General features: G+C 42.6%; 1 protein-coding gene across 2 annotated transcripts in view; it reads left to right on the forward strand.

The window, feature by feature from the left end:
* Nucleotides 1–26,700, forward strand: part of LOC110519984 (inactive dipeptidyl peptidase 10) — a 344,103-nt gene that overhangs the window by 312,525 nt on the left and 4,878 nt on the right. For both annotated transcript variants that reach the window (XM_036974136.1, XM_036974137.1), the window contains exons 18-25: nucleotides 3,466–3,564; nucleotides 3,663–3,732; nucleotides 3,889–4,083; nucleotides 4,311–4,365; nucleotides 4,561–4,660; nucleotides 8,471–8,529; nucleotides 25,822–25,894; nucleotides 26,183–26,256. In XM_036974136.1, the coding sequence (XP_036830031.1) occupies nucleotides 3,466–3,564; nucleotides 3,663–3,732; nucleotides 3,889–4,083; nucleotides 4,311–4,365; nucleotides 4,561–4,660; nucleotides 8,471–8,529; nucleotides 25,822–25,894; nucleotides 26,183–26,256 (725 nt within the window). The remainder of the gene's footprint in view (nucleotides 1–3,465; nucleotides 3,565–3,662; nucleotides 3,733–3,888; nucleotides 4,084–4,310; nucleotides 4,366–4,560; nucleotides 4,661–8,470; nucleotides 8,530–25,821; nucleotides 25,895–26,182; nucleotides 26,257–26,700) is intronic.

The following is a 26,700-nucleotide window of genomic DNA, read 5'->3' on the forward strand; positions in this document are numbered from 1 at the left end:
TTGGGGACCAAGATGTTTCTCAACATAGAGCTAGCTGCCTATGATGACAGCTGGTGATGTTGAATGGGCTAGTCTCTCAGGCATCCTCATGGTCTGATGAGGGTGGAAGCTCCGCGGATCTAAACCCGAGGTAGAAGCTACAAGAGAGGAAGACAGAACAGAGGACGAAGACGCAGGTACCTCCGAATCCGATCTTGAATGGGAAGCCCCAAATGAAGAAGAGCTCAACATCTCCAAGAAGACCCACATTGCCAGAGGACGCTGGCTTCGACTTCCATGGCGAGTGACCTATCTCCATGGCTGGTTGGTTGGGTCGAGAACAGCTCCATTCTCCAGGGAAGAGGGAGACCCCTTTGGGGATGAAACCCTGCTGGGCACCGTCCAGTCGGCTGTGGAGAGCCGACACGGAGGCGACACGTCAACCAGACCAGAGCGGCGTCCGGCTACTGGGGTGGAAGAAAAATAAAAAGTAGGCAGGCATGGATTCCCCAGTATCTTTGTAGGTTTGCTACTTGCTTGCTAATAAGAGTAGTCAATTCTCCCCTGTAGTTCTCCGCAAGCAAACAGTAACTACATTGAAAGTCAGCGGACCAATATTGTCCCGGAACAATGCAAAGTAAACACAGCTCCTGCAGCCTGGAAACATTCAATAGCGACCTCCATTTGAGACCGCTGAGCCAGCTAGGCTAGCTGGGCTTCCGTATCTCTTCCCCTCTGCGGAATCTGGAGGTTTCCCGGGACAGACAGCAGCAACTCACAGCAATCTAAGAGCAGCTGAGCGTCCGGATCCAAAATAAAATAAAAGTATATAAAAACAATAAACCGAGGTCTCTCGTTCAGCTTTCAGCGTTCAACAGCGTTCAAGGCCTACCTTCATACTCAGTGCCTCTTTGCTTGACATCATTGGAAAAACAAAAGAAATCCGCCAAGACCTCAGAAAAAAATGGTAGACCACCACAAGTCTGGTTCATCCTTGGGAGCAATTTCCAAATGCCTGAAGGTACCATGTTCATCTGTACAAACAATAGTATGCAAGTATAAACACCATGGGACCATGTAGCCGTCATTCCACTCAGGAAGGAGACGTGTTCTGTCTCTTAGAGATGAACATACTTTGGTGCGAAAAGTGCAAATTAATCCCAGAACAACAGCAAAGGACCTTGTGAAGATGCTGGAGGAAACAGCTACAAAGTATCTATATCCACAGTAAAACAACTCCTATATCGACAACCTGAAAGGTCGCTCAGCAAGGAAGAAGCCACTGCTCCAAAACGGCCATAAAAAAGCCAGACTACGTTTTGCAACTGTACATGGGGACAAAGATTGTACTTTTTGGATAAATGTCATCTGGTCTGATGAAACAAAAATAGAACTGTTTGGCCATAATGACCACCGTTATATTTGGAGGAAAATGGGGGAGGCTTGCAAGCCGAAGAACACTATCCCAACCGTGAAGCACAGGGGTGGCAGCATCATGTTGTGGGGGTGCTTTGCTGCAGGAGAGACTGGTGCATTTCACAAAATAGATGGCTTCACGAAGAAGGAAAATTATGTGGATATATTGAAGCAACATCTCAAGACCTCAGGAAGTTAAAGCTTGGTCGCAAATGGTCTTCCAACTGGACAATGACCCAAGCATACTTCCAAAGTAGTGGCAAAATTGTTTAAGGACAACAAAGTCAAGGTATTGGAGTGGCCATCACAAAGCTCTGACCTCAATCCTATAGAAACTTTGTGGGCAGAACTGAAAAGGCAATGTGCGAGCAAGGAGGCCTGCAAACCTGACTCAGTTACACCAGCTCTGTCAGGAGGAATGGGACAAAATTCACCCAACTTACTGTGGGAAGCTTGTGGAAGGCTACCTGAAACGTTTGACCCAAGTTAAACAATTTAAAGGCAATGCTACCAAATACTAATTGAGTGTATGTAAACTTCTGACCCACTGGGAATGTGATGAAAGAAATTAAAGCTGAAATCAATCATTCTCTCTATTATTATTCTGACATTTCACATTCTTAAAATTAAGTGTTGATCCTATCTGACCTAAGACAGGGAATTGTTACTACGATTAAATGTCAGGAATTGTGAAAAACTGAGTTTAAATGTATTTGGCTAAGGTGTATGTAAACTTCCGAACTCAACTGTTCGTCATGCTCAGATGTACTGTGCTGGTCTGGATATTTTTTTCACATTGACCTTTCTAGCGGGGTTCAAGCCATTATGGTGGATACATATCCAGGCCACCTCGTCTGGACTTGTCTTGGCATGGCTCAGTGTCAGTTTAGTCCTGCAGTGTGTAAACCACCATTTGTGTTCTTATGTTCTGTTCCTACAGTACCTCTCTTTACACTACAGAACCAATCTGAACTAGGTTGGTCTAGTTAGCCATTCAATACAGTTGCTGAAACCCTGCAACTGTGCTGAAATTGAAATTGTGAAAATAATCAATTAGAGCCCTAAGTGTAAAAATGGGTTCAGTGACTGTGCTGCATAATAAGGCTAATAAGCTGCACTCTACCCTTTGAATAAAAAATCGATACAGTTGGATAGCAAGTTTGATAATGGGAGAAGATAAAATATTTTAGGATGGAATTACAGAATATGCAGTAGGCCTAATGCATGAATATACCAAGATGTACTCAAGGAGTTTGACAGATTAGGTAGCTTCAACACATTTGACTTTATATGATATTCATACTTGTCAACATTTAAACACCACAACTGTTACGATGTTAAACATATATAATATTTACCAAACACATTTGCGTAGTTTTGGCATTTAGAGTTTCATGTCAACATTTTAACAGTACAGTACATCTCAGTATGTAGGCCTACGGTGTTTCTCTCCAACTGCATTTTCAACAAACATCAAAGACACGAGATTGAGAGATGGATAGAGAGGAACTGGGGAGAGAGTGAGAGGGAGAGAGAGGGGTTTCTGTGCGTCCACTTTGTCCCTCTAATTAGCATACCATATCTGCAAAAGAACTCAGTGCAGCGGCATCACCCTGGCTCAACACCAGCACACGACACTTTACTTGCTCCTGCTCCAGACATGCCAAAAATGAGTCTGCGTGTGCTCTACCATGTCTTTAACTTCCGTTTCACAATTGTCACGAGGAGCACACTTCAAATGTTTGTTAGGCACAGACAAGGCGCCACCTATCAAAAAATCTTTGATTGAACCAAAGTAATGTTCTGAATGACCAGCCAATCAGAGCCATTTCAGCTGCTGTTCACGTGAACATTATTACTGTGTTGGCCATTCTTAAATGTAACGTTTGCATTTATCCACGTGATTGGATTAGCCAAATATTTTACGTGTTTTGCTCTTGTGTAGGCTACTTTGTGCATGATTTCTCTATTGTACTACATAATTGATACGGTGGTATACCTTCTACTACACTACTGTGGCCCGTGTTGTGGACACTTCTAAAACTTATGCAACTTTTTCTCTCAACATAGATTACTACATCCTTGAGAACAACTCTTTACTGAAGGCAGCTTTGAAGATCAAGAGGATTCAAATGACGGACTTCAGAACAATCCAGATAGAACATTTTGGTAAAACGGAAACTTTTCGCTACTTACGTTTTTTTGTTGGATCAGTTTCTCTTTCTATTATTCTAAGGTTTTTGCTAATGGCTGCTTTCTCTGCTCAGATCTTCCTTTGAAGATCTCCTACCCACCAGATTTTTCTGAATCACGTCACTATGGCCTGCTTCTGGTCGTGTACGTATTTCCTTCAGTGTCTGTGCACACAGTTTTTTTTATATTCTATTATGGTTGGTGCGGACCCCATCACGAGAGCCAGGCTGTCTTTATGACGCCCATATTAGGACTGCCTCAAGCACTGTTTTATTCTGTCATTTGTCTCTTTAAATTCAGCGATGGCTCCCCTGGTGGCCAGGCTGTGAGCGACCGATTCATTCTGGACTGGGACTCGGTTCTGGTCAGCTCGGATAACATCATTGTGGCTCGTCTAGACGGCAGAGGGAGTGGCTTCCTGGGCCAGAGGGTTCTACATGAGGTCCACCAACGTTTGGGGACAGTAGAGGTGCAGGATCAAATCTCAGCTGTGGAGTATGTACCAGTTTGATCCTTTCCCATTGAGTCTAATTTAATTAGAATTTAATTCAATAAATCATTAGAATGCATGCCAATTTAACAATTTGCTTACATTTTCTATTTAACTGAATTTGGCAAACAACTTTAAACATCTTTAGGAACTGTATTCATGTTACTGTATTCCATTCTATGATATCATACTTTGTAACTTTGTAACATCTCCTCAATATTGTTTATTTCAGATACATGTTGACCTTCCCGTACATTGATCGTACACGGATAGGAGTATTTGGGAGGGTAAGATTCTATTGACAGATTCTCTCACAGAGGCTCCAGCTTGCTTGTCTCAAGTTGATTTGAATGACTTTAGGAGACACACATACTCAACATGTTAGTACAAACTTTCACTCTATTTGCTGGCTGTGCCCCATGATTTAAAATTTAACAAATAAAACTGTCATTTATTTTGGTTACTTGTTTTTTTTTTTTCAGGGTTATGGTGCCTATATTACATTGATGATGCTCAAATCAACAGACAGCCTGTTAAAATGTTCCGTAGCAATGTCCCCAGTCACAGACTGGAAACTATATGGTGAGTAGAAGCTTGACTGTAAAATATTTGTTGGTGTTAACCTTAATTACCTTTTATGATGACTTTTATGACAGTCTTAATGACTGCTTTAATATGTTTAATGAAAAATGTTGTCGACAAGTTAGATGCAAGATTTTAAAGACTCATTTATTATGATTTCATATTCTTGTCACTTAAATGTATTAAGCACAAACAGTCTTTCTCATGTTATGAAATAGGCATCACAATCTGTGTTGTCATCAATTGGGTCTAACAGGACTTTCGGCCATCCCAATCTTTGATTGGTTCCAGAAATTACACTTCACATCAATAGATAGAAGGGTAGGAAAGGAGAGGTGACAGAAGGGTTGATACCTGAGTAGGGGATTCTTCTCACATGGGGCACCATTTATGGAGGTGATGGTCTTATTTGTAAGAAATTCCTCAATAAGGAATTAGGATATTGTTCAAATGTCACATTAAAATGAAACATTGCAACACCTGAGTCACAGAGAGAGACCAAAAATGACTGAAGATTAAACCACAGAGTATCATAAGATCTCACTGGCTACTTATGCACTTTTATGTCTTAAAGTAACATTTTTAAATTGTTTGATTTCATATTCATCATCTCCAGCACCACCCCAACATCAACATATGTGAAAATGGCACATGTATATGTTTTGTAGTAAAAAAGATAGAGGAAGATAAGTGTTTCTAATGATATCAACCAATTAGTAGACTATCAGTAGGCAAATAGTAGACAAATGCGGGATGGCAGGTAGCCTAGTGGTTAGAGCGTTGGGCCAGTAACCGAATGGTTGCATGGCTGATTAATTAGGGCCGATTTCAAGTTTTCATAACAATCGGTAATCAGCATTTTTGGATGCTGATTATGGCCGATTACATTGCATTCCATGAGGAAACTGCGTGGCAGGCTGACCACCTGTTACGCGAGTGCTACAAGGAGCCAAGGTAAGTTGCTAGCTAGCGTTACACTTGTCTTATAAAAAAACTATCTTCACATAATCACTAGTTAACTGCACATGGTTGATCATATAATTCCATATAATCAATGCAGTGCCCGTTAAGTTATCATCGAATCACAGCCTACTTCGCCAAACGGGTGACGATTTAACCAAAGCGCATTTGCGAAAAAAGCACAATCGTTGCACGAATTCATCTAACCATAAACATCAATGCCTTTCTTAAAATCAATACACAGAACTATATTTTCTTTAACCTGTGTAGTTAGTTAAAAATAAATTAATGTTAGCAGACAATATTAACTAGGGAAATTGTGTCACTTCTCTTGCATTCATTGTATGCAGAGTCAGGGCATATGAAACAGTTTGGGCCGCCTGGCTCGTTGCAAACTAAGTTCCGTATTTCACTGAAAGAATAAACGTTTTGTTTTCGAAAGGATATTTTCCGGATTTGACCATATTAATGACCAAAGGCTCGTATTTCTGTGTTTATTATATCATAATTAAGTCTATGATTTGATATTTGATAGAGCAGTCTGACTGAGCGGTGGTAGGCAGCAGCAGGCTAATAAGCATTAATTCAAACTTTACTGCGTTTGCCAGCAGCTCTTAACAATGCTTGATTCCTGCGCTCTTTATGACTTCAAGCATATCAGCTCCTGAGATTCGGCTGGCAATACTAAAGTGCCTATTAGAACATCCAATAGTCAAAGGTATATGAAATACAAACGGTATTGAGAGAAATAGTCGACACGTCATAATTCCTATAAAAACTACAACCTAAAACTTCTTAACTGGGAATTTTGAAGAACTGGGAAAATTGAACCACCAGCTTTCATACAGTTGAAGTTGGAAGTTTACATACACTTAGGTTGGAGTCATTAAAACCCATATTTCAACCACTCCACAAATTTCTTGTTAACAAACTAAAGTTTTGGCAAGTAGGTTAGGACATCTACTTTGTGCATGAAACAAGTAAATTTGCCTTTTTTTTACAGACAGATAATTATAATTCAAAGTATCACAATTCCAGTGGGTCAGAAGTTTACATACACTAAGTTGACTGTGCCTTTAAACAGATTGGAAAATTCCAGAAAATTAAGACATGGCTTTAGAAGCTTTTGATAGGCTAATTGACATAATTTGAGTCAATTGGAGGACTACCTGTGGATGTATTTCAAGGCCTACCTTCAAACTCAGTGCCTCTTTGCTTGACATCATGGGAAAATCAAAAGAAATCAACCAAGAATTCAGAAAACAAATTGTAGACCTCCACAAACCCGGTTCATCCTTGGGAGCAATTTCCAAATGCCTGAAGGTACCACTTTCAGCTGTACAAACAATAGTAGGCAAGTATAAACACCATGGGACCGTGGGCCATGGGCCGTCATACCGCTCAGGTAGGAGACGTGTTCTGTCTCCTAGAGATGAACGTACTTTGGTGCGAAAAGGGCAAATCAATCCCAGAACAGTAGTAAAGGACCTTGTAAAGATGCTGGAGGAAACAGATACAAAGTATCCATATCCACAGTAAAACGAGTCCTATATCGACATAACCTGAAAGGCCGCTCAACAAGGAAGAAGCCATTGCTCCTAAACCTCCATAAAAAAGCCAGACTACGGTTTGCAATTGCACATGGGAACAAAGATCATACTTTTTGGAGAAATGTCCCCCGGTCTGATGAAACAAAAATAGAACTGTTTGAATGGGCCAAAATTCACATAACTTATTGTAGGAAGCTTGTGGAAGGCTACCCGAAACGTTTGACCCAAGTTAAACAATTTAAAGGCAATGCTACCAAATACTAATTGAGTGTATGTAAACATCTGACCCCCTGGGAATGTTATGAAAGAAACAAAAGCTTAAATAAATCATTCTCTACTATTATTCTGACATTTCTCATTCTTAAAATTAGTGACCTAAGACAGGGAATTTGATAGGATTAAATGTCAGGAATAGTGAAAAACTGAGTTTAATTGTATTTGGCTAAGGTGTATGTAAACTTCTGACTTCAAATGTATGTTCTGAGCAAGGAACCTGAACTTGAGCTTTTTTACATGGCACACATTGCACTTTTACTTTCTTCTCCAACACTGTGTTTTTGCATTATTTAAACCAAATTGAGCATGTTTCATTATTTATTTGAAAGTAAATATACTTCATGTTTTATATTAAGTTAAATAAAGGTGTTCATTCAGTATTGTTGTAATTGTCATTATTACAAATATATATACTTATATGTACATATATATATTAAAAATCGGCCGATTAATCGGTACATGCTTTTTTTTTGGTCCTCCAATAATCGGTATCGGTATCGAAGAATCATAATCAGTCGACCTCTAGCTGCTAGATCGAATCCCCGAGCTGACAAGGTAAAGGTAAAATCTGTCATTCTGTCCCTGAATTAAGCAGGTAACCCACCTTTCCTAGGCTGTCATTTTAAATAAGAATTTGTTCTTTACTGACTTGCCTGGTTAAATAAAGGTCAAATAAAAAAGTTGCCTACTCATAATTGGTTAAAATCACATGATGTCATTGAAAACACTTATCTTCCCCTATCTTTTTTACTACAAAACATTGAAACGCAAAATGTTCACATGTTAATGTTCGGGTGGTGCTGGAGATATGAAGTTATGATATGAATATGAATAATTGAATAATTGAATAATTGTGTAATCCCCCCCCCCCCCCATTTTTTTTCTCCATTTAGTTTGGATGCAGAATGACAGACATCACTTTTTGTGTAGCGTCAGCAAAAAGTAACACTTAGCTCACCTGAAGCACTGAAACACTGTCTGTACCTGCCACCTTTTTAGAGTGTATCGCTTTCTATTTGAACAGCATCAGCATTTTCTGAGCGGTACCTTGGCTTGCCATTACGGGACGACAGCAGATATCAGGTGCGTTTGTTTACCGCCTCCCTGCTCTTGTTTGCCGCCTTGTTTAGCTCTTTGAAAGCTCCACGTCGTAGCATCAAATACATGCCTATAGTTAAGTCCCCACAGTTACAGAATGTCACTACCATCAAAGTCAGAGGTACTGAGTTTTTTCCCCATTTTCTTTTTATGATGCTTCCAGAGCACAGAGACTTTGTCACTCATCTCCTACGGTAAATGTGGCACATTAGCTTATTAAATCTCACTACGTTCGTGTTTTGACGAGCTGCTGAAGGGGGTCATCTGACTTTCCCAGACTTCCCTAAGGTGTGGACCTGGTGCTGTGTCAAACAGCTGGCTCAGTTACACTGATAAGAAAGACAGAACAGTCAGGACTTCTGGACAAAATAAGTAAACTAACTTGGTATACACACTGTTTATTTATATGACTGCAATTTGTACAGCAAACTAATTGAAATAAGCCATTATATCAGAAACAACACAAAACTCTCTCTAACCAATACAGATTGTGCACATAACCCTCAATCTGATTTACATAACACTCACGTTCATTAGGGACAAGATAATTTATCACAGTATCCATACCGCAGTAATAAAGTACTGTATGTACCATTGAAATACACACTGAATGTACAAAACATTAAGAACACCTTTCCTAATATCGAGTTGCACCCCCCACTTTTGCCCTCAGAACAGCCTCAATTCATCGGGGCATTGACTCTACAAGGTGTCGAAAGCATTCCACAGGGATGCTGGCCCATGATGACTCCAATGCTTCCCACAGTGGTGTCAAGTTGGCTGGATGTCGTTTGGCAGGTGGACCACTCTTGATTCACACGAGAAACTGTTGAAACTCCTGAAAACCAGGGAGCGTTGCAGTTCTTGACACAAACCGGTGCGCCTGTCACCTACTACCATTCAAAGGTACTTAATAAATATTTTGTCATCAAACTTTATTTGCCACATGCGCCGAATACAACAAGTGTAGACTTTACAGTGAAATGCTTACTTACAAGCTCTTAACCAACAGTGCAGCTCAAGAAGAAGGAAATATTTACCAAGTAGGCTAAAATAAAAATTAATAATAAAAAGTAACACAATATGAATAACAATAACGAGGCTATATACAGGGGGCACCGGTACCGAGTGTGCAGGGGTACAGGCTAGTTGAGGAAATCTCTTCATGTAGGTGGGTGCGAAGTGACTTTGCATAGGTAGCAAACAAACAGTGAGTAGCAGCAGTTTACAAGAGGGGGGGTCAAAGTAAATTGTCCAGTGGCTTTTTTTATGAATTGTTCAGCAGCCTAATGGCTTGGGGGTAGAAGCTGTTGAGGAGCCTTTTGGTCCTAGACTTGGCGCTCCGGTACCGCTTGCCATGCTTGCCGCTTGCAGTCGTCAGCAAACTGAATGATGGTGTTGGAGTCGTGTTTGGCCATGCAGTCTTGGAGGAACAGGGAATACAGGAGGGGACTAAGTACACACCCATTATGGGCCCCAGTGTTAAGGATCAACATGGCAGAAGTGTTGTTGCCTACTCTTACCACCTGGGGGAGCCCGTGAGGAAGTCTAGGATCCAATTGCAGATGGAGGTGTTTAGTCCCAGGGTCCTTAGCTTAGTGATGAGCTTCGTGGGCACTATGGTGTTGAACGCTGAGCTGTAGTCGATGAACAGCATTCTCACATAGGTGGTCCTTCCAATTGAGATTGTGTCATCTGTGGATCTGTTGGTATGCAAATTGGAGTGGGTCTAGGGTGTCCAAGAGGATTCTCTTGATGTGAGCCATGACTTTTCAAAGTACTTCATGGCTACCGTCGTGAGTGCTACGGGGCGGAAATCATATAGGCAGGTTATCTTCGCTTCCTTCGGCACAGGGGCTGTGGTGGTCTGCTTGAAACATGTAGGTATGACAGACTCGGCCAGGGAGAGGTTGAAAATGTTAGTGAAGAAACTTAACAGTTGGTCCGCGCATGCTTTCAGTACACTTTCTGGTAATCCGTCTGGCCCAGCGGCTTTGTGAATGTTGACCTGTTTAAAGGTTGTGTTCACATAGGCTACCAAGAACAATATCACAGTCATCCAGAACAGCTGGAGCTCTTGTACATGATTCAGTGTTGCTTGCCTCGAAGCGAGCATAACAGGCATTTAGCTCATCTGGTAGGCTCGTGTCACTGGGCAGCTTGTGTCTGGGTTTCCCTTTGTTGTCCGTAATAGTTTTCAAGCCCTTCCACATCCGATGAGCATCAGAGGCAGTGTAGTAGGATTCAATCTTAATCCTGTATTGACGCTTTGCTTGTTTGATGGTTCGTCTGAGGGTATATTGGTTTTTTTTATAAGCGTCTGGATTAGTCTCCTGTAGTGTAGCATCCGCATCATCTGACCACTTCCGTATTGAGTGAGTCACTGGTACTTCATGCTTTAGTTTTGTAAGCAGGAATCGGGAGCATAGAATTGTGGTCAGATTTGCCAAATGGAGGGCGTTGGAGAGCTTTGTATGCATCTCTGTGTGTGGAGTAAAGGTGGTCTAGGATTTTTTTCCCCCTGGTTGCACATTTACCAAAAATTTGGTAAAACTGATTTGAGTTTTTCTGCATTAAAGTCCCTGTCCACTAGGTAAACCGCTTCTGGGTGAGCATTTTCTTCTTTACTTATGGCCTTATAGAGTTGGTTGAGAGCGGTCTTAGTGCCAGCTTCGCTTGTGGTGGTAAATAGATGGCTACGAATAATACAGATGAGGACTCTCTTGGTAGATAGTGTGATCTACAGCTTATCTTAAGGTACTCTAACTCAGGCGAGCAATACCTCGAGACTTCTTTAATATTAGACATCGCGCACCAGATATTATTGACAAAAAGACACACAACCCCACCCCTCGTCTTACCAAAGGTAGCGTCTCTGTTCTGCCAGTGCATGGAAAATCCCTCCAGCTCTATATTGTTAGTTTCTTTGTTCAGCCACGTCTCGGTGAAACATAACATGTTACAGTTTTTATTGTCCCGTTAGTAGTATAATCTTAATAGTAGGTCATCAATTATTTTTTTTTACGATTGCACGTTAGCATGGAGAACGGAAGACATTGAGCATTTACTCGCTCGCCTCTGGATTCGCAGAACGATCCCCGACCTGCGTCCCCTTTTCCGGCATCTTTTCTTCATGCAATAGGTGTGGATCTGGGCCTGTTCCAGTGAAAGCAGGTTATCCTTCTCATCGGACTAGTGAAAGAAAAAAGTTTATTCCAGTCCGCGGTGAGTAATCGCTTTTCTGATGTCCAGAATTTATTTTCGGTCATAAGAGACGGTAGCAGCAACATTATGTATACAATAAGTTGAAAATTCACCCTCTGAATGTCCTTGCCTCAATTGTCTCAAGGCTTCAAAATATTTTTTTGACCCGTCTACTCCCCTTCATCAACACTGGTTAAAGTGGATATAACAAGTAACATCAAGAAGGGATTGTAGCTTTCACCTGGTCAGTCTGTCATGAAAAGAGCAGGTGTTCTTAATGTTTATACACTCAGTGAATATTCATTGTTTTTGATTGAGGACTGAGAATGGACCACTCCGGAACATGCAACACCTCTTGGAAAGCCACTCTGGTGTGTCTTTGGTATCAAAATAGGTGTAATTATTTTTCAGAAAAATTTAACTACAGCAGGTTTTTCCTTTACTTTATACCTGGGCTTTGCTCCTTCATTTTTTTATTTCAATCCTCACAAGCCTCCCAGTCCCTGCCGGTGACAAGCATACCCACAACATGATTTTGCATTCACAAAACATGAAAATACAGTGCATTCCGTCCACATTACTGGCCTGTACGACAAAGTGAAAAGAATGTCTGCCAACACCTTGCACAGTCTTCACATTTTGCTTCCTTCAAATTTATTCTGAAAAGGGATTACATTTGATCGTTTTCCTACAAATCTACAGAACCTACAGAACCAGTCAAAAGTTTGGACACATCCACTCATTCAAGGGTTTTTATTTATTTTTACTATTTTCTACTTTGTGGAATAATAGTGAAGACATCAAAACTATGAAAGAACACATATGGAATCATCTGGTTAACCAAAGAACTGTGAAACAATTTAAAATATATTTTATATTATAGATTATTCAAAGTAGCCACCCTTTGCCTTGATGACAGCTTTGCACACTCTTGGCATTCTCTCAACCAGCTTCATGAGTTAGTCACCTGGAATGCATTTCATTTAACAGGTGTGCCTTGTTAAAAGTTAATTTGTCTAATTTCTTTCTTTCCTTAATGCATTTGAGACAATCAGTTGTGTTGTGACAAGGTAGAGGTGGTACACAGATAATAGCCCTATTTGGCAAAAGACCAAGACAATATTATGACAAGAAAAGCTCAAATAAGCAAAGAGCAACGACATTCAATCAATACTTTAAGACATGAAGGTCAGTCAATGCAGAACATTTCAAAAACGTTGACAGTTTCTTCAAGTGCAGTCATAAAAACCATCAAGCTCTATGATGAAACTGGCTCTCATGAAGGTCGCCACAGGAAAGGAAGACCCAGACTTAACTCTGCTGCAGAGGTTAAGTTCATTAGAGTTACCATCCTCAGAAATGTCAGGCCAAATAAATGCTTCACAGAGTTCAAGTAACAGACACATCTCAACATCAAATGTTCAGAGACTGAGTGAATCAGGCCTTCATGGTCAAATTGCTGCAAAGAAACCACTACAAAATATATATATGTATATATACAGTGGGGCAAAAAAAGTATTTAGTCAGCCACCAATTGTGCAAGTTCTCCCACTTAAAAAGATGAGAGAGGCCTGTCATTTTCATCATAGGTACACTTCAACTATGACAGACAAAATTAGAAAAGAAATCCAGAAAATCACATTGTAGGATTTTTAATGAATTTATTTGCAAATTATGGTGGATAATAAGTATTTGGTCACCTACAAACAAGCAAGATTTCTGGCTCTCACAGACCTGTAACTTCTTCTTTAAGAGGCTCCTCTGTCCTCCACTCGTTACCTGTATTAATGGCACCTGTTTGAACTTGTTATCAGTATAAAATACACCTGTCCACAACCTCAAACAGTCACACTCCAAACTCCACTATGGTCAAGACCAAAGAGCTGTCAAAGCACACCATAAACAAAATTGTAGACCTGCACCAGGCTGGGAAGACTGAATCTGCAATAGGTAAGCAGCTTGGTTTGAAGAAATCAACTGTGGGAGCAATTATTAGGAAATGGAAGACATACAAGACCACTGATAATCTCCCTCGATCTGGGGCTCCACGCAAGATCTCACCCCGTGGGGTCAAAATTATCACAAGAACAGTGAGCAAAAATCCCAGAACCACACGGGGGGACCTAGTGAATGACCTGCAGAGAGCTGGGACCAAAGTAACAAAGCCTACCATCAGTAACACACTACACCGCCAGGGACTAAAATCCTGCAGTGCCAGACGTGTCCCCCTGCTTAAGCCAGTACATGTCCAGGCCCGTCTTAAGTTTGCTAGAGATCATTTGGATGATCCAGAAGAAGATTGGGAGAATGTCATATGGTCAGATGAAACCAAAATATAACTTTTTGGTAAAAACTCAACTCGTCGTGTTTGGAGGACACAGAATGCTGAGTTGCATCCTAAGAACACCATACCTACTGTGAAGCATGGGGGTGGAAACATCATGCTTTGGGGCTGTTTTTCTGCAAAGGGACCAGGACGACTAATCAGTGTAAAGGAAAGAATGAATGGGGCCATGTATCGTGAGATTTTGAGTGAAAATCTCCTTCCATCAGCAAGGGCATTGAAGATGAAACGTGGCTGGGTCTTTCAGCATGACAATGATCCCAAACACACCGCCCGGGCAACGAAGGAGTGGCTTTGTAAGAAGCATTTCAAGGTCCTGGAGTGGCCTAGCCAGTCTCCAGATCTCAACCCTATAGAAAATCTTTGGAGGGAGTTGAAATTCCTTGGTGCCCAGCAACAGCCCCAAAACATCACTGCTCTAGAGGAGATCTGCATGGAGGAATGGGCCAAAATACCAGCAACAGTGTGTGAAAACCTTGTGAAGACTTACAGAAAACGTTTGACCTCTGTCATTACCAACAAAGGGTATATAACAAAGTATTGAGATAAACTTTTGCTATTGACCAAATACTTATTTTCCACCATAATTTGCAAATAAATTCATTAAAAATCCTACAATGTGATGTTCTGGAATCTTTTTTTCTCATTTTGTCTGTCATAGTTGAAGTGTACCTATGATGAAAATTACAGGCCTCTCTCATCTTTTTAAGTGGGAGAACTTGCGCAATTGTTGGCTGACTAAATACTTTTTTGCCCCACTGTATATATATATATATATATATATATATATATATATATATATATATATCTTCACTGACATTTTCAACCTTTCCTGACGAGTCTGTAATACCTACATGTTTCAAGCAGACCGCCATAGTCCCTGTGCCCATAGTCCCTGTGCCCATAGTCCCTGCCTAAATGACTTCCTCCCTGTATCACTAACGTCGGTAGCCATGAAGTGCTTTGAAATGCTGGTCATGGCTCACATCAACAGCATCATCCCGGAAATTCTAGACCCACTCCAATTTGCATACCTCCCCAAAAGAATCTCAATCACACTCCACACTGCCATTTCCCACCTGAACAAAAGGAACACCTACAGTTCAAGTCGGAAGTTTACATACACCTTAGCCAAATAGATTTAAACTCAGTTTTTTACTATTTTTTGTCTTAGGTCAGTTAGGATCACCACTTTGTTTTAAGAATGCGAAATGTTAGAATAATAGTAGAGAGAATTATTTATTTAAGCTTTTATTTCTTTCATCACATTGACAGTGGGTCAGAAGTTTACATACAGTAGGGCAAAAAAGTATTTAGTCAGCCACCAATTGTGCAAGTTCTCCCACTTAAAAAGATGAGAGAGGCCTGTAATTTTCAGTATGTAAACTTCTGACCCACTGGAATTGTTATACACTGTATTATAAGTGAAATAATCATTGTAAAAATGTACTTGTGTAATGCACAAAGTAGATATCCTAACCGACTTGCCAAAACTCTAGTTTGTTAACAAGAAATTTGTGGAGTGGTTGAAAAACAAGTTTTAATGACTCCAACCTAAGTGTTTGTAAACTTCCGACTACAACTGTATGTGAGAATGCTGTTCATTGACTACAGCTCATGGTCAACACCATAGTGCCCATAAAGCTTGTCACTAAGCTAAGGACCCTGGGACTAAACCCCTCCCTCTTCAACTGGATTCTGGACTTCCTGACGGGTCACCCTCAGATGGTAAGGGTAGGCAACAACACATCTACCACGCTGATCCTCAACACTGGGACACCTCAGGGGTGCATGCTTAGTCCCTTCCTGTACTCCCTGTATGACTGCTTGGCCAAGCATCATCGGTAAGTTTGCTGATAACACAACAGTGGTGGGCCTGATCACCGACAACGAAGAGACAGCCTATAGGGAGGAGGTCAGAGACCTGGCAGTGTGGTGCATCACCGCCTGGTATGGTACCCACTTGGCATTCGACCGTAAGGCGCTACAGAGGGTAGTGCGTACAGCCCGGCACATCACAGGGGCCAAGCTTCCTTCCATCCAGGACCTATATACTAGATGGTGTCAGAGGAAGGCCCAAACAATTGTCAAAGACTCCAGTCTCTGCTACCGAACGCAAGCGGTGCCGGAGCGCCAGGTCTAGGTCCAAAAGGCTCCTTAACAGCTTCTACCCCCTTTGTTTATACACTGCTGCAACTCACTGTTTACTATCTATGCATAGTCACTTTACCATTACCTACATGTACAAATGACCTTGACTACCTGTAATCCTGCACATTGACTCAGCACCCCTACCCCTGTATATAACCTCGTTATTGTTATGTTATTGTGTTACTTTTTATTTTATTTTTTACTTTACTTTATTTATAAAATATTTTCTTAACTCTATTTCTTGAACTAAATTGTTGCTTAAGGGCTTGTAAGTAAGCATTTCACAGTAACGTCTACACCTGTTGTATTCGGCGCACTTGACAAATAACGTTTAATTTGATTTGAACCCACTCCACATTTTCTAAGTAAATGAATATTATAGAGAATTGATTGTCTTGATCGCGTATGTCTTCCAGCTCCAGAATTAATACTTGGTGGAAGCATCTTTGGCAGCCTCTGTGACTCATTTTTTATGATATTCTACCATCTTTGCAGAACTCTTAGGGCAACACACTACCTTGCAAAAGTTTGGGGTCAGTTAGAAATGTCCTTGTTTTACATGAAAACAAAAATGAATAGGAAATATAGTCAAGACTTTGACAAGGTTATAAATAACGATTTTTAATTGAAATAATAAATGTGTGCTTCAAACTTTGCTTTCGTCAAAGAATCCTCCATTTGCAGCAATTACAGCCTTGCAGACCTTTGTCATTCTAGTTGTCAATTTATTGAGGTAATCTGAAGAGATTTCACCCCATGCTTCCTGAAGCACCTCCCACAAGTTGGATTGGCTTGATGGGCACTTCTTAAGTACCATACGGCCAAGCTGCTCCCACAACAGCTCAATATGGTTGACTGTGCTGGCCTCTCCATTATAGACAGAATACCAGCTGACTGCTTCTTCCGTAACTAGTTCTTGCATAGTTTGGAGCTGCTCTTTGGGTCATTGTCCTGTTGTAGGAGGAATTTGGCTCCAATTAATCGCAGTCCGCAGGGTATGGCATGGCGTTGCTAAATGGAGTCATAGCTTCCTTCAAAATCCCTTTTACCCTGTATAAATCTCCCACTTTACCACCACCAAAGCACCCCCAGACCATCACATTGCCTCCACCATGCTTGACAGCTGGCGTCAAGTACTCCTTCAGCATCTTTACATTTTTTTCTGTGTCCCATGAATGTTCTTCTTTGTGATCTGAACATCTCAAACTTAGATTTGTCTGTCCATAACACTTTTTTTCCAATATTCCTCTATCCAGTTTCTGGTCTTTTGCCCATCTTCATTTTTTTTAATTGACCAGTCTGGGATATAGCCTTGTCTTTTCAACTCTGCCTAGAAGGCCAGCATCGCGGAGTCGCCTCTTCACTTTTGACGTTGAGACTGGTGCTTTGCGGGTACTATTTAATAAAGCTGCCAGTTGAGGACTTGTGAGGCGTCTGTTTCTCAAACTAGACAGTCTAATGTACTTGTCTTCTTCCTCAGTTGTGCACCGGGGCCTCCCACTCCTCTTTCTTTTCTGGTTAGAGCCAGTTTGAGCTGTTCTGTGAAGGGAGTAGTACACAGCATTGTACGAGATCTTCAGTTTCTTGGCAATTTCACACATGGAATTTCCTTCATTTCTCAGAACAAGAATAGACTAAAGAGTTTCAGAAGAAAGTTATTTATTTCTGGCCATTTTGAGCCTGTAATCGAACCCACAAATGCTGATGCTCCAGATACTCAACTAGTCCAAAGGCGGCCAGTTTTATTGCTTCTTTAATCAGTGCAACAGTTTTCAGCTGTGCTAACATTATTGCAAAATGGTTTTCTAATGATCAATTAGCCTTTTAAAATGATAAACTTGGATTAGATAACACAATGTGCCATTGCTGATAATGGGCCTCTGTGCACCTATGTAGATATTCCATTTAAAAAATCATCTGTTTCCAGCTATAATAGGCAATTTAAACATTAACAATGTCCAGACTGTATTTGTGATCGATTTTATGTTATTTTAATGGATAAAAAGACGTGATTTTCTTTCTCTAAGTGACACCAAACTGTTGAACAGTAGTGTATATCCATTGTTTTTGTAAAAATGTCTCAAGCTCAGTACATTTGGTTGGAAATCATTGATGGATAATAATTTTCAAACCTTGTTTGAGATTATTCAAGCAAATTTAGACTGTTTAGACTTTTTCAGCAAGTATGGATAGTCACTAGATCACTCAGGAACATTCAACACCTCCTGGAAAGCCATTCTGGCATTTTCTTTGGCATTCCTTTTTTTGTTTATAATTGTCCTGCTCTATCCCAGGTTTAGTTTATCAGAAGACTGAGACAGGTTGTCCTCTAACTTTTTACCTGGGCTTTGCTCTTTGCCCTAGTCCCTGTCGGTGACAAGCATACCCATAACATGATGCTGCCGACACAATACTTAAAAATACAGAGGGTTTCACTCTGTGTTATGTTGTATTGGATTTGACCCAAACCTGTTGTTTTTTTATTTCGCTTCAAAAGTTCATTTCTTTGCTGTGTTGTCTTGCAGTATTACTTAACAGGCTTGTTGCAAACAGAACAGATAATTTGAAGTGGATATTTTTTAACACAGCCTTCACTTTGTAATACAGGCAAATAATGTTGAGTGAATGCACTGTATTTTCAAGTTTTAAGGTTGCAAAATCATGTTATGGTTATGCTTGTTACTTTCAGGGACTGGGTAGTTTGTGAAGATTAAAATAAAAATGAAAGGAGGAAAGCCCAGGTACAAAGTTAAAGAAAAACCTGCCGTAGGCTTTTGAAAACCGTGGGGAGTTTTATTTTTCAGTGGAACAATTACACCCATTACACAATTACACCCAAAGACACACCAGAGTGACTTTTAAAGAGATGTTGAGTGTTCCTGAATGGTCCATTCTCAGTCTGCAATCAAAAATAATGTATATAGACTGAGTGTACAAAACATTTTAGAACGGCTCTTTCCATGACATAGACTGAACAGGTGAATCCAGGTGAAAGCTATGATCCCTTCTTGATGTCACTTGTAGATGAAGGGAAGGACACAGGTTAAATAAGGATTTTGAAGCCTTGAGACAATTTAGACATGGATTGTGTATGTGTGCCTTTCTGAGGGTGAATAGGCAAGACAAAAGATGTAAATGCCTTTAAAGAGAGTATGGTAGTAGGTGCCAGGTACACCGGTGTCAAGAACTAAAACACTGCTGGGTTTTTCACGTTCAACAGATTTTTGTGAGTTCTTTCAATTGAAAGTGTGGGTTCACAGCTCCAATCCAGATGTGTTGGTCATTACTGAGACGTGGTTAAGGAGGAGTGTTTAGAATGCTGATGTTAACCTTTCTGGTTATAACCTTTTTCGGCAAGACAGATCTTCCAAAGGAGGGGGAGTGGCAGTCTTTACCAAGGATCACCTTCAGTGCTCGGTTGTCTACACCAAGTCTGTCACCAAACAATTTGATCAGCTGGTTTTAAGCATTAAAACCAAATAGCTCTTTTTTGACTGTTGCTGGGTGCTATCGTCCTCCATCAGCACCAGCCTGTACCAGAAAGCTCTCTTCTGGCCCCTTACACTGAGTCTGAAATTGTCCTGCTAGGTGACCTAAACTGGGACATGCTTAAACCACCTGACTAAGTCCCAAAGCAATGGGACTCCCTAAATCTTTCTCAGATTATTACCAATCCCACAACGTGTGACTCCAAACACGCAGAAAAGGCTACTCTCCTCGATGTTATCCTCACAAATAATCCTGATAGGCATCAGTCTGGTGTTTCTGTAATGACCTTGGAGATCACTGTTTTACAGCCTGTGTTCGTAATGGCTGCTCAGTGAAATGACTTGTCCTGATTTACCATAGATCCTTGCTAAGAAACTTGAATGAGCAAGCCTTCCTGTAAAATGGTATAGAATCAGCTTGGACCTTCTTTTTTGATATTTTCTGTGGTATTGTTAATAAACACGCCCCCATAAAGACAATTATAATTAGAAACATGTTCAACCCCTGGTTCGACCGTGATCTTGCAGAGTTACTCCTTCTCAATAATTGCATTTGGCGAATGGCTCGACACACGCACAGTCAGGCTAACTGGCTGTCGTTCAGGCAAATGAGAAATAAGTGCACTCAGGCTATCCGGAAGGTAAAGTTAGTTACTTTAAGGAGCAGTTATGTCTCTGTGGGTCTAACCCCAAGAAGTTCTGGAAAACGGTTAAAGACCTGGAGAAATAACACTCCTCTATCACACCCTGATCTTAGATATCCTTTATTCTCTATTTTGGTTAGGTCGGGGTGTGACTAGGGTGGGCATTCTAGTTTCTTTATTTCTAGGTTGGCCTGGTATGGTTCCCAATCAGAGGCAGCTGTCTATCGTTGTCTCTGATTGGGGGTCATACTTAAGCAGCCTTTTCGCACCTGTTTGTTGTGGGATCTTGTTTGTGTATAGTTGCTTGTGAACACTGCACAGCTTCACGTTAGTTATTTTCCTCTTTATTGTTTTTGTGCCGGTTCACATAATAAAAGATGATGAACCCAAACAAGCTGCATTTTGGTCCGATTGTAACAACAACGTTCGTGACAGAAGATCCCACCATCCAGGGACCAAGCAGCATGCCCAGGAAGAGCAGGGATCCTGGGCCTGGGAGGAAAGCCAAGAGTGGAGGACATCCTGGACTTGGGCCGAAATAATGGCAGGAGACAAAAGCCGGCCATGGAAGCAGGCGGAAGCAGCGAACGAGGGACAGCGACGACACCGGGGTTAGCGGCCACGACGTAGGCCCAAGAAGCAGCCTCAAAACATTTTTTGGGGGGTGGCACACTGGGTGGTCAGCGGCGCTGAGTCAGAGACCATGGAGGAAGCGTTGGATAGATTGAGAGAGAGTGAACGGAGGGGTGAGATAGAGACCTTCGAGGAGTGGTTGGTGAAATATGAAGAGAGTGAAGCGAAGGAGCTGTTGGTTTGGCTGGAGAGGCAAGACATTCGCCCTGAGGACCGTGTTAGCCGTCTGATGCTACCTGTGTCAGCTCCCCGTATTCGTCCTGAGTAGCATGCCATCTGTCCGGTACCATCTGTGCCGGCTCCACGCACCAGGTCTCCAGTGCTCCTCCACAGCCCAGTACGTCCTGTGCCAGCTCTCCGCACTCGCTTTGAGGAGCGTGTTATCATTCCGGAACAATGTGTGCCGGTTCTAAGTACCGTGTCTCCAGTGCGCCTCCAAAGCCGGGTATATCCTGTGCCAGCTCCTCGCACTTGTCGTGCGAAGGTTGTCATCTGTCCAGGACACGTTGTGCCAGCTTTACGCTCCAGACCTCCAGTGCCCCTCCACACCCCAGTACGTCCTGAGCCAGTTCTACGCACCGTGTCTTCAGTGCGCCTCCACAGCCCGGTGCATCCTGTGCCAGCTCCCCGCACTTGCCGCGCAAAGGTTGTCATCTGTCCAGTACACGTTGTGCCAGCTCTACGCTCAATACCTCCAGTGCGCCTCCACAGCCCGGTACGTTCTGTGCTGGCTCCACGCTCCAGGCCTCCTGTGTGTCTCTCCAGCCCGGTACGTACTGTGTCGGCTCTACGCACCTGGCCTCCAGTGCGTCTCCACAGCCCGGTATGCCCTGTGACAGATCCACGCACTAGGCCTCCAGTGCGTCTCCCCAGCCTGGTACGCCTTGTGCCAGCTCCAAGCACCAGGCCTCCAGCGACGGTCTGCAGTCCAGAGTCTCCAGCGACGGTCTGCAGTCCGGAGCCTCCAGCGACGGTCTGCAGTCCAGAGCCTCCTGCGACGGTTCCCAGTCTGGAGCCTCCAGCGACGGTTCCCAGTCCGGAGCCTCCAGCGACGTTTCCCAGTCTGGAGCCTCCAATGACGATCTATGGCCCGGAGCCTCCAGTCACGATCCATGGCCCGGAGCCTCCAATGATGATCCATGGTCCGGAGCCTCCTGCAAGGGTTCCCAGTACGGAGCCTCCAGCGAGGGTTCCCAGTCCGGAGCCTCCTGTGAGGTTTCCCAGTACGGAGCCTCCAGCGAGGGTTCCCATTCCGGAGCCTCCTGCGAGGTTTACCCAGTCCGGATCCTCCTGCGACGATCCACGGTCCGGAGCTTCCGGCGACGATCCACGGTCCGGTTCCTCCAGCGACGATCCACGGTCCGGTTCCTCCGGCGACGATCCACGGCCCGGAGTCCCCGGCGATGATCCACGGTCTGGTTCCTCCGGCGACGATCTATGGTCCGGATTTTCCGGCGACGATCCCCGCACCAGAGTCGCCACCGAAGCGGGCAGATCCACGTGCGGAGCAGGGTCTATGTCCCGCACCGGATCCGCCACCGAGGCTAGATGCCCTCCCGGACCCTCCCCTATAGAGGGGGGGGGGGGGGGGGGGGGGGGGTACTGTCACGCCCTGACCTTAGAGATCCTTTATCCTCTATTTCGGTTAGGTCGGGGTGTGACTAAGGTGGGCATTCTAGTTTCTTTATTTCTCAGTTGGCCTGGTATGGTTCCCAATCAGAGGCAGCTGTCTATCGTTGTCTCTGATTGGGGATCATACTTAGGCAGCCTTTTCCCACCTGTTTGTTGTGCGATCTTGTTTTAGTATTGTTGCCTTTGAGCACGACAAAGCTGCACGTTCGTTTCTTTGCTCTTTATTGTTTTTGTGCATATAATAAACATATAACAAACCACGCTGCATTTTGGTCCAATTCTTACAACAATGTTCGTGACATCCTCACAGCTGCCCATGTCCCTTAATGTTGATGATGTGGTTGTTAATAACAAGAAGTACATGGCTGAGCTCTTTAATCACCACTTCGTTAAGTCAGGATTCATATTGTACTTAGCCATGCCTCCTTGCCCGTCCAACATTTCCTCAACTCCCATCCCTTCTAATGGGACTATCCCCGATGCTTCTCCCTCTTTTTTCCCCCTTCCCCGCTACAAAGTTTTTCTCCCTGCAGGCAGTCACTGAGTCTGAGCTGCAAAAGGAGCTCCTTAAGCTTGACCCCTTCTTTAAGGTTGCTGCCCCTATCATCGCCAAGCCTATCTCCAACCTTTTTAACCTGTCTATCCTTTCTGGGGAGGTTCCCATTGTTTGGAATGCAGCCACGGTTCTTCGTTTATTTAAAGGGGAGATCATGCTGATCCTAACTGTCTATTTAGCCTTTTTGTCAAAAGTTTTGGAAAAACGTGTCTAATCAACTGCCTGGCTTTCTTGATGTCTATAGTATTCTCTCGGGTATGCAATCTGATTTCCGCTCAGGTTATGGATGTATCACTGCAACCTTAAAGGTCCGAAATAATGTCACCATTGCCCTTGATTCTAAGAAATATTGTGCTGCCATTTTTATTGACTTGGCCAAAGCTTTTCATACGGTAGACCCTTCCATTCTTGTGGGCCAGCTAAGGAGTATTGTTGTCTATGAGGGGTCTTTGGCCTGGTTTGCTAACTACCTCTCTCAAAGAGTGCAGTGTATAAAGTCAGAAAATGTGCTGTCTCAGCCATAGCCTGTCACCAAGGGAATACCCCAAGGCTCATCCTAGGCCCCACGCTCTTCTCAATTTACATCAACAACATAGCTCAGGCATTAGGAAGCTCTCTCATTAATTTATATGCAGATGATACAGTCTTATTCTCAGCTGGACCCTCCCTGGATTTTATGTTAAATTCTCTACAAGAAAGCTTTCTTACCAGGCTCTGTCGCAGCTGACTGTGACCCGGAGACCGTTGGGGTGGCACACAATTGGCTCAGGGTCGTCCGGGTTAGGTGAGGGTTTGGTCGGCAGGGATATCCTTGTCCCATCACGCACTGGCAACTCCTGTGAAGGACCGGGCGCAGTGCACGCTGACACGGTCGCCAGGTGCATGGTGTTTCCTCCAACACATTGCACATTGGTGTGGCTGGCTTCCTGGTTAAGTGGACATTGTGTCAAGAAGCAGTGCGGCTTGGTTGGGTTGTGTCCACAGGTGTGTTTACTACCTCTGAGGATTTAGAGCTTGAGGAAGTTACCTCATACAAGTACTTGGGAGTATGGCTAGACGGTACACTGTCCTTCTCTCAGCACATATCAAAGCTGCAGGCTAAAGTTAAATCTAGACTTGGTTTCCTCTATCATAATCGTTCCTCTTTCACCCCATCTGCCAAGCTAACCCTGATTCAGATGACCATCCTACCCATGCTAGATTACGGAGACGTAATTTATAGATCGGCAGGTAAGGGTGCTCTCGAGCGGCCAGATGTTCTTTACCATCCGGCCATCAGATGTGCCACCAATGCTCCTTATTGGACACATCACTGGACTCTATATTCCTCTGTAAACTTGTCATCTCTGTATACCCCTCACAAGACCCACTGGTTTATGCTTATTTATAAAACCCTCTTAGGCCTCACTCCCCTCTATCTGAGATATGTACTGCAGCCCTCATCCTCCACATACAACACCTGTTCTGTCAGTCACATTCTGTTAAAGATCCCCAAAGCACACACATCCCTGGGTCGCTCCGCTTTTCAATTCGCTGCAGCTAGCTACTGGAACGAGCTGCAACAAACACTCAAACTGGACATTTTTATCTCAATCTCTTCATTCAAAAACTCAATCATGGACACTCTTACTGACAGTTGTGGCTGCTTTGTGTGATGTATTGTTGACTCTACCTTCTTGCCCTTTGTGCTGCTGTCTGCCCGATAATGTGCCCAATAATGTTTGCACCATGTTTTGTGATGCTACCATGTTTGTTGCTACCATGTTGTTGTTATGTTGTGTTGCTACCATGCTGTGTTGTCATGTGTTGCTGCCTTGCTATGTTGTTGTCTTAGGTCTCTCTTTATGTAGTGTTGTGTTGACTCTCTTGTCATGATGTGTGTTTTGTCCTATATTTATATTTTATTCATTTTTTGTATTTTTAATCCCAGCCCCCGTCCCTGCAGGAGGCCTTTTGCCTTTTGGTAGGCCGTCATTGTAAATACGAATTTGTTCTTAACTGACTTGCCTAGTTAAAGTAAGGCTAAATAAAAATAAAATCAAGAATGGTCCACCACCCAAAGGTCATCCAGCCAACATGACACAACTGTGGAAGCATTGGAGTTGACATGGGCCAGCAACCCTGTGGAATGCTTTCGACACATTGTAGAATCCATGCCCCGACGAAATGAGACCGTTCTGAGTGCTAAAGCGTAGGTGGAACTCAATATTAGAAATGTGTTCTTAATGTTTTGTACACTCAGTGTATGTTGCCATAAGAGTTGTGCAATGTTGATAGAATCTTATTCAAAAATGATTCACAACTGTAATGGCTGCCAAAGGTTATTTTACCAAGTATTATCTCTGGGGTGTGAAGGCACACAATCAATACATCTTCATTTTTTAAATATATAAACTTATTTTTTACTTTGAAAGTGTTGAGTAAGTTGTGTAGATCGATAAAAAACGAAATCTAATTTAATACATTTTTAGATGTAATTTTTCGGCAGCAGAATGTGAAGACTGTGCAAGGGATGTATAGACTTTCACTAGCCACTAGGAATGGTTGTTGACCTTCCCTTTCTAACAATATGCCAGCAAACTCTTTCTAATACTCTTAACACTTCTATGGTTGGCTCTGTTGCAGTTCTCCAGTGTGTTGCAGAATGTCCAGCCACTGAGGGAACAGACTCTGATGCTTGTACACGGCACAGCAGATGGTGAGTGACTAACTATGTGAAACCAAGAAAAAGGCATCAACAATGATCTGGGGTCAGTTATGTAGCTGTTGTGTTGTTATTTACTATGTAGGACCAGTCTGCAGTGTGCGTCTTGCCAAACGACACTTAAAACAGAAATAATCTAACAATGACAAACACTGAAGAACTTTTAACAAAAATGACAGTTTTTATGAAATATACGTTTTCTGTCATTATGTGATCTTGCTGCTCTTCCCCGTGACGATTCAAGCGGAATTCTGCTGACACATTATCTTATGCTTCTTTCAGCCAATGTCCACTTTCAGCATACTGCTGAGCTCATTAAGAACCTTGTGAAAGTTGGAGCAAACTACTCGATGCAGGTATGGAGAATGTCATTGCCCACTATACTGTAGAATGCAGGTTCTGTGTAGGTACACTAGATTCTTTAAGCCATAAGTCTACCCAAGCCATGGTTGTTTAAGATGTATACTAACAGTAACGAAACTATGCAGTACCCTACCCATGCTATGTATGTACAGTATGTTACTGTAGTGTGTGTAGTACCATAAACATACAGTAACACCAGCCACTGCATATAGGGGAGGGCACTCAGCTTCTACTGCACTGGCTCAGATGACTGATGATTGAATAAAATACATGGATAATACAATGATAGTTGGAGCTGTATTGTTATATTTCAGTGCAGCCTTTGATGTTATTGATCATCATTTGTTACTGAAAAACTCACTTGCTCTGGCTTTACATCACCTGTCATCAAATGGTCAGAGAGTTACTTATCCAATAGAACCCAGAGAGTGTTCTTC

Source organism: Oncorhynchus mykiss, chromosome 3 (assembly GCF_013265735.2).
Source record: "Oncorhynchus mykiss isolate Arlee chromosome 3, USDA_OmykA_1.1, whole genome shotgun sequence".
Classification (NCBI taxonomy): domain Eukaryota; kingdom Metazoa; phylum Chordata; class Actinopteri; order Salmoniformes; family Salmonidae; genus Oncorhynchus; species Oncorhynchus mykiss.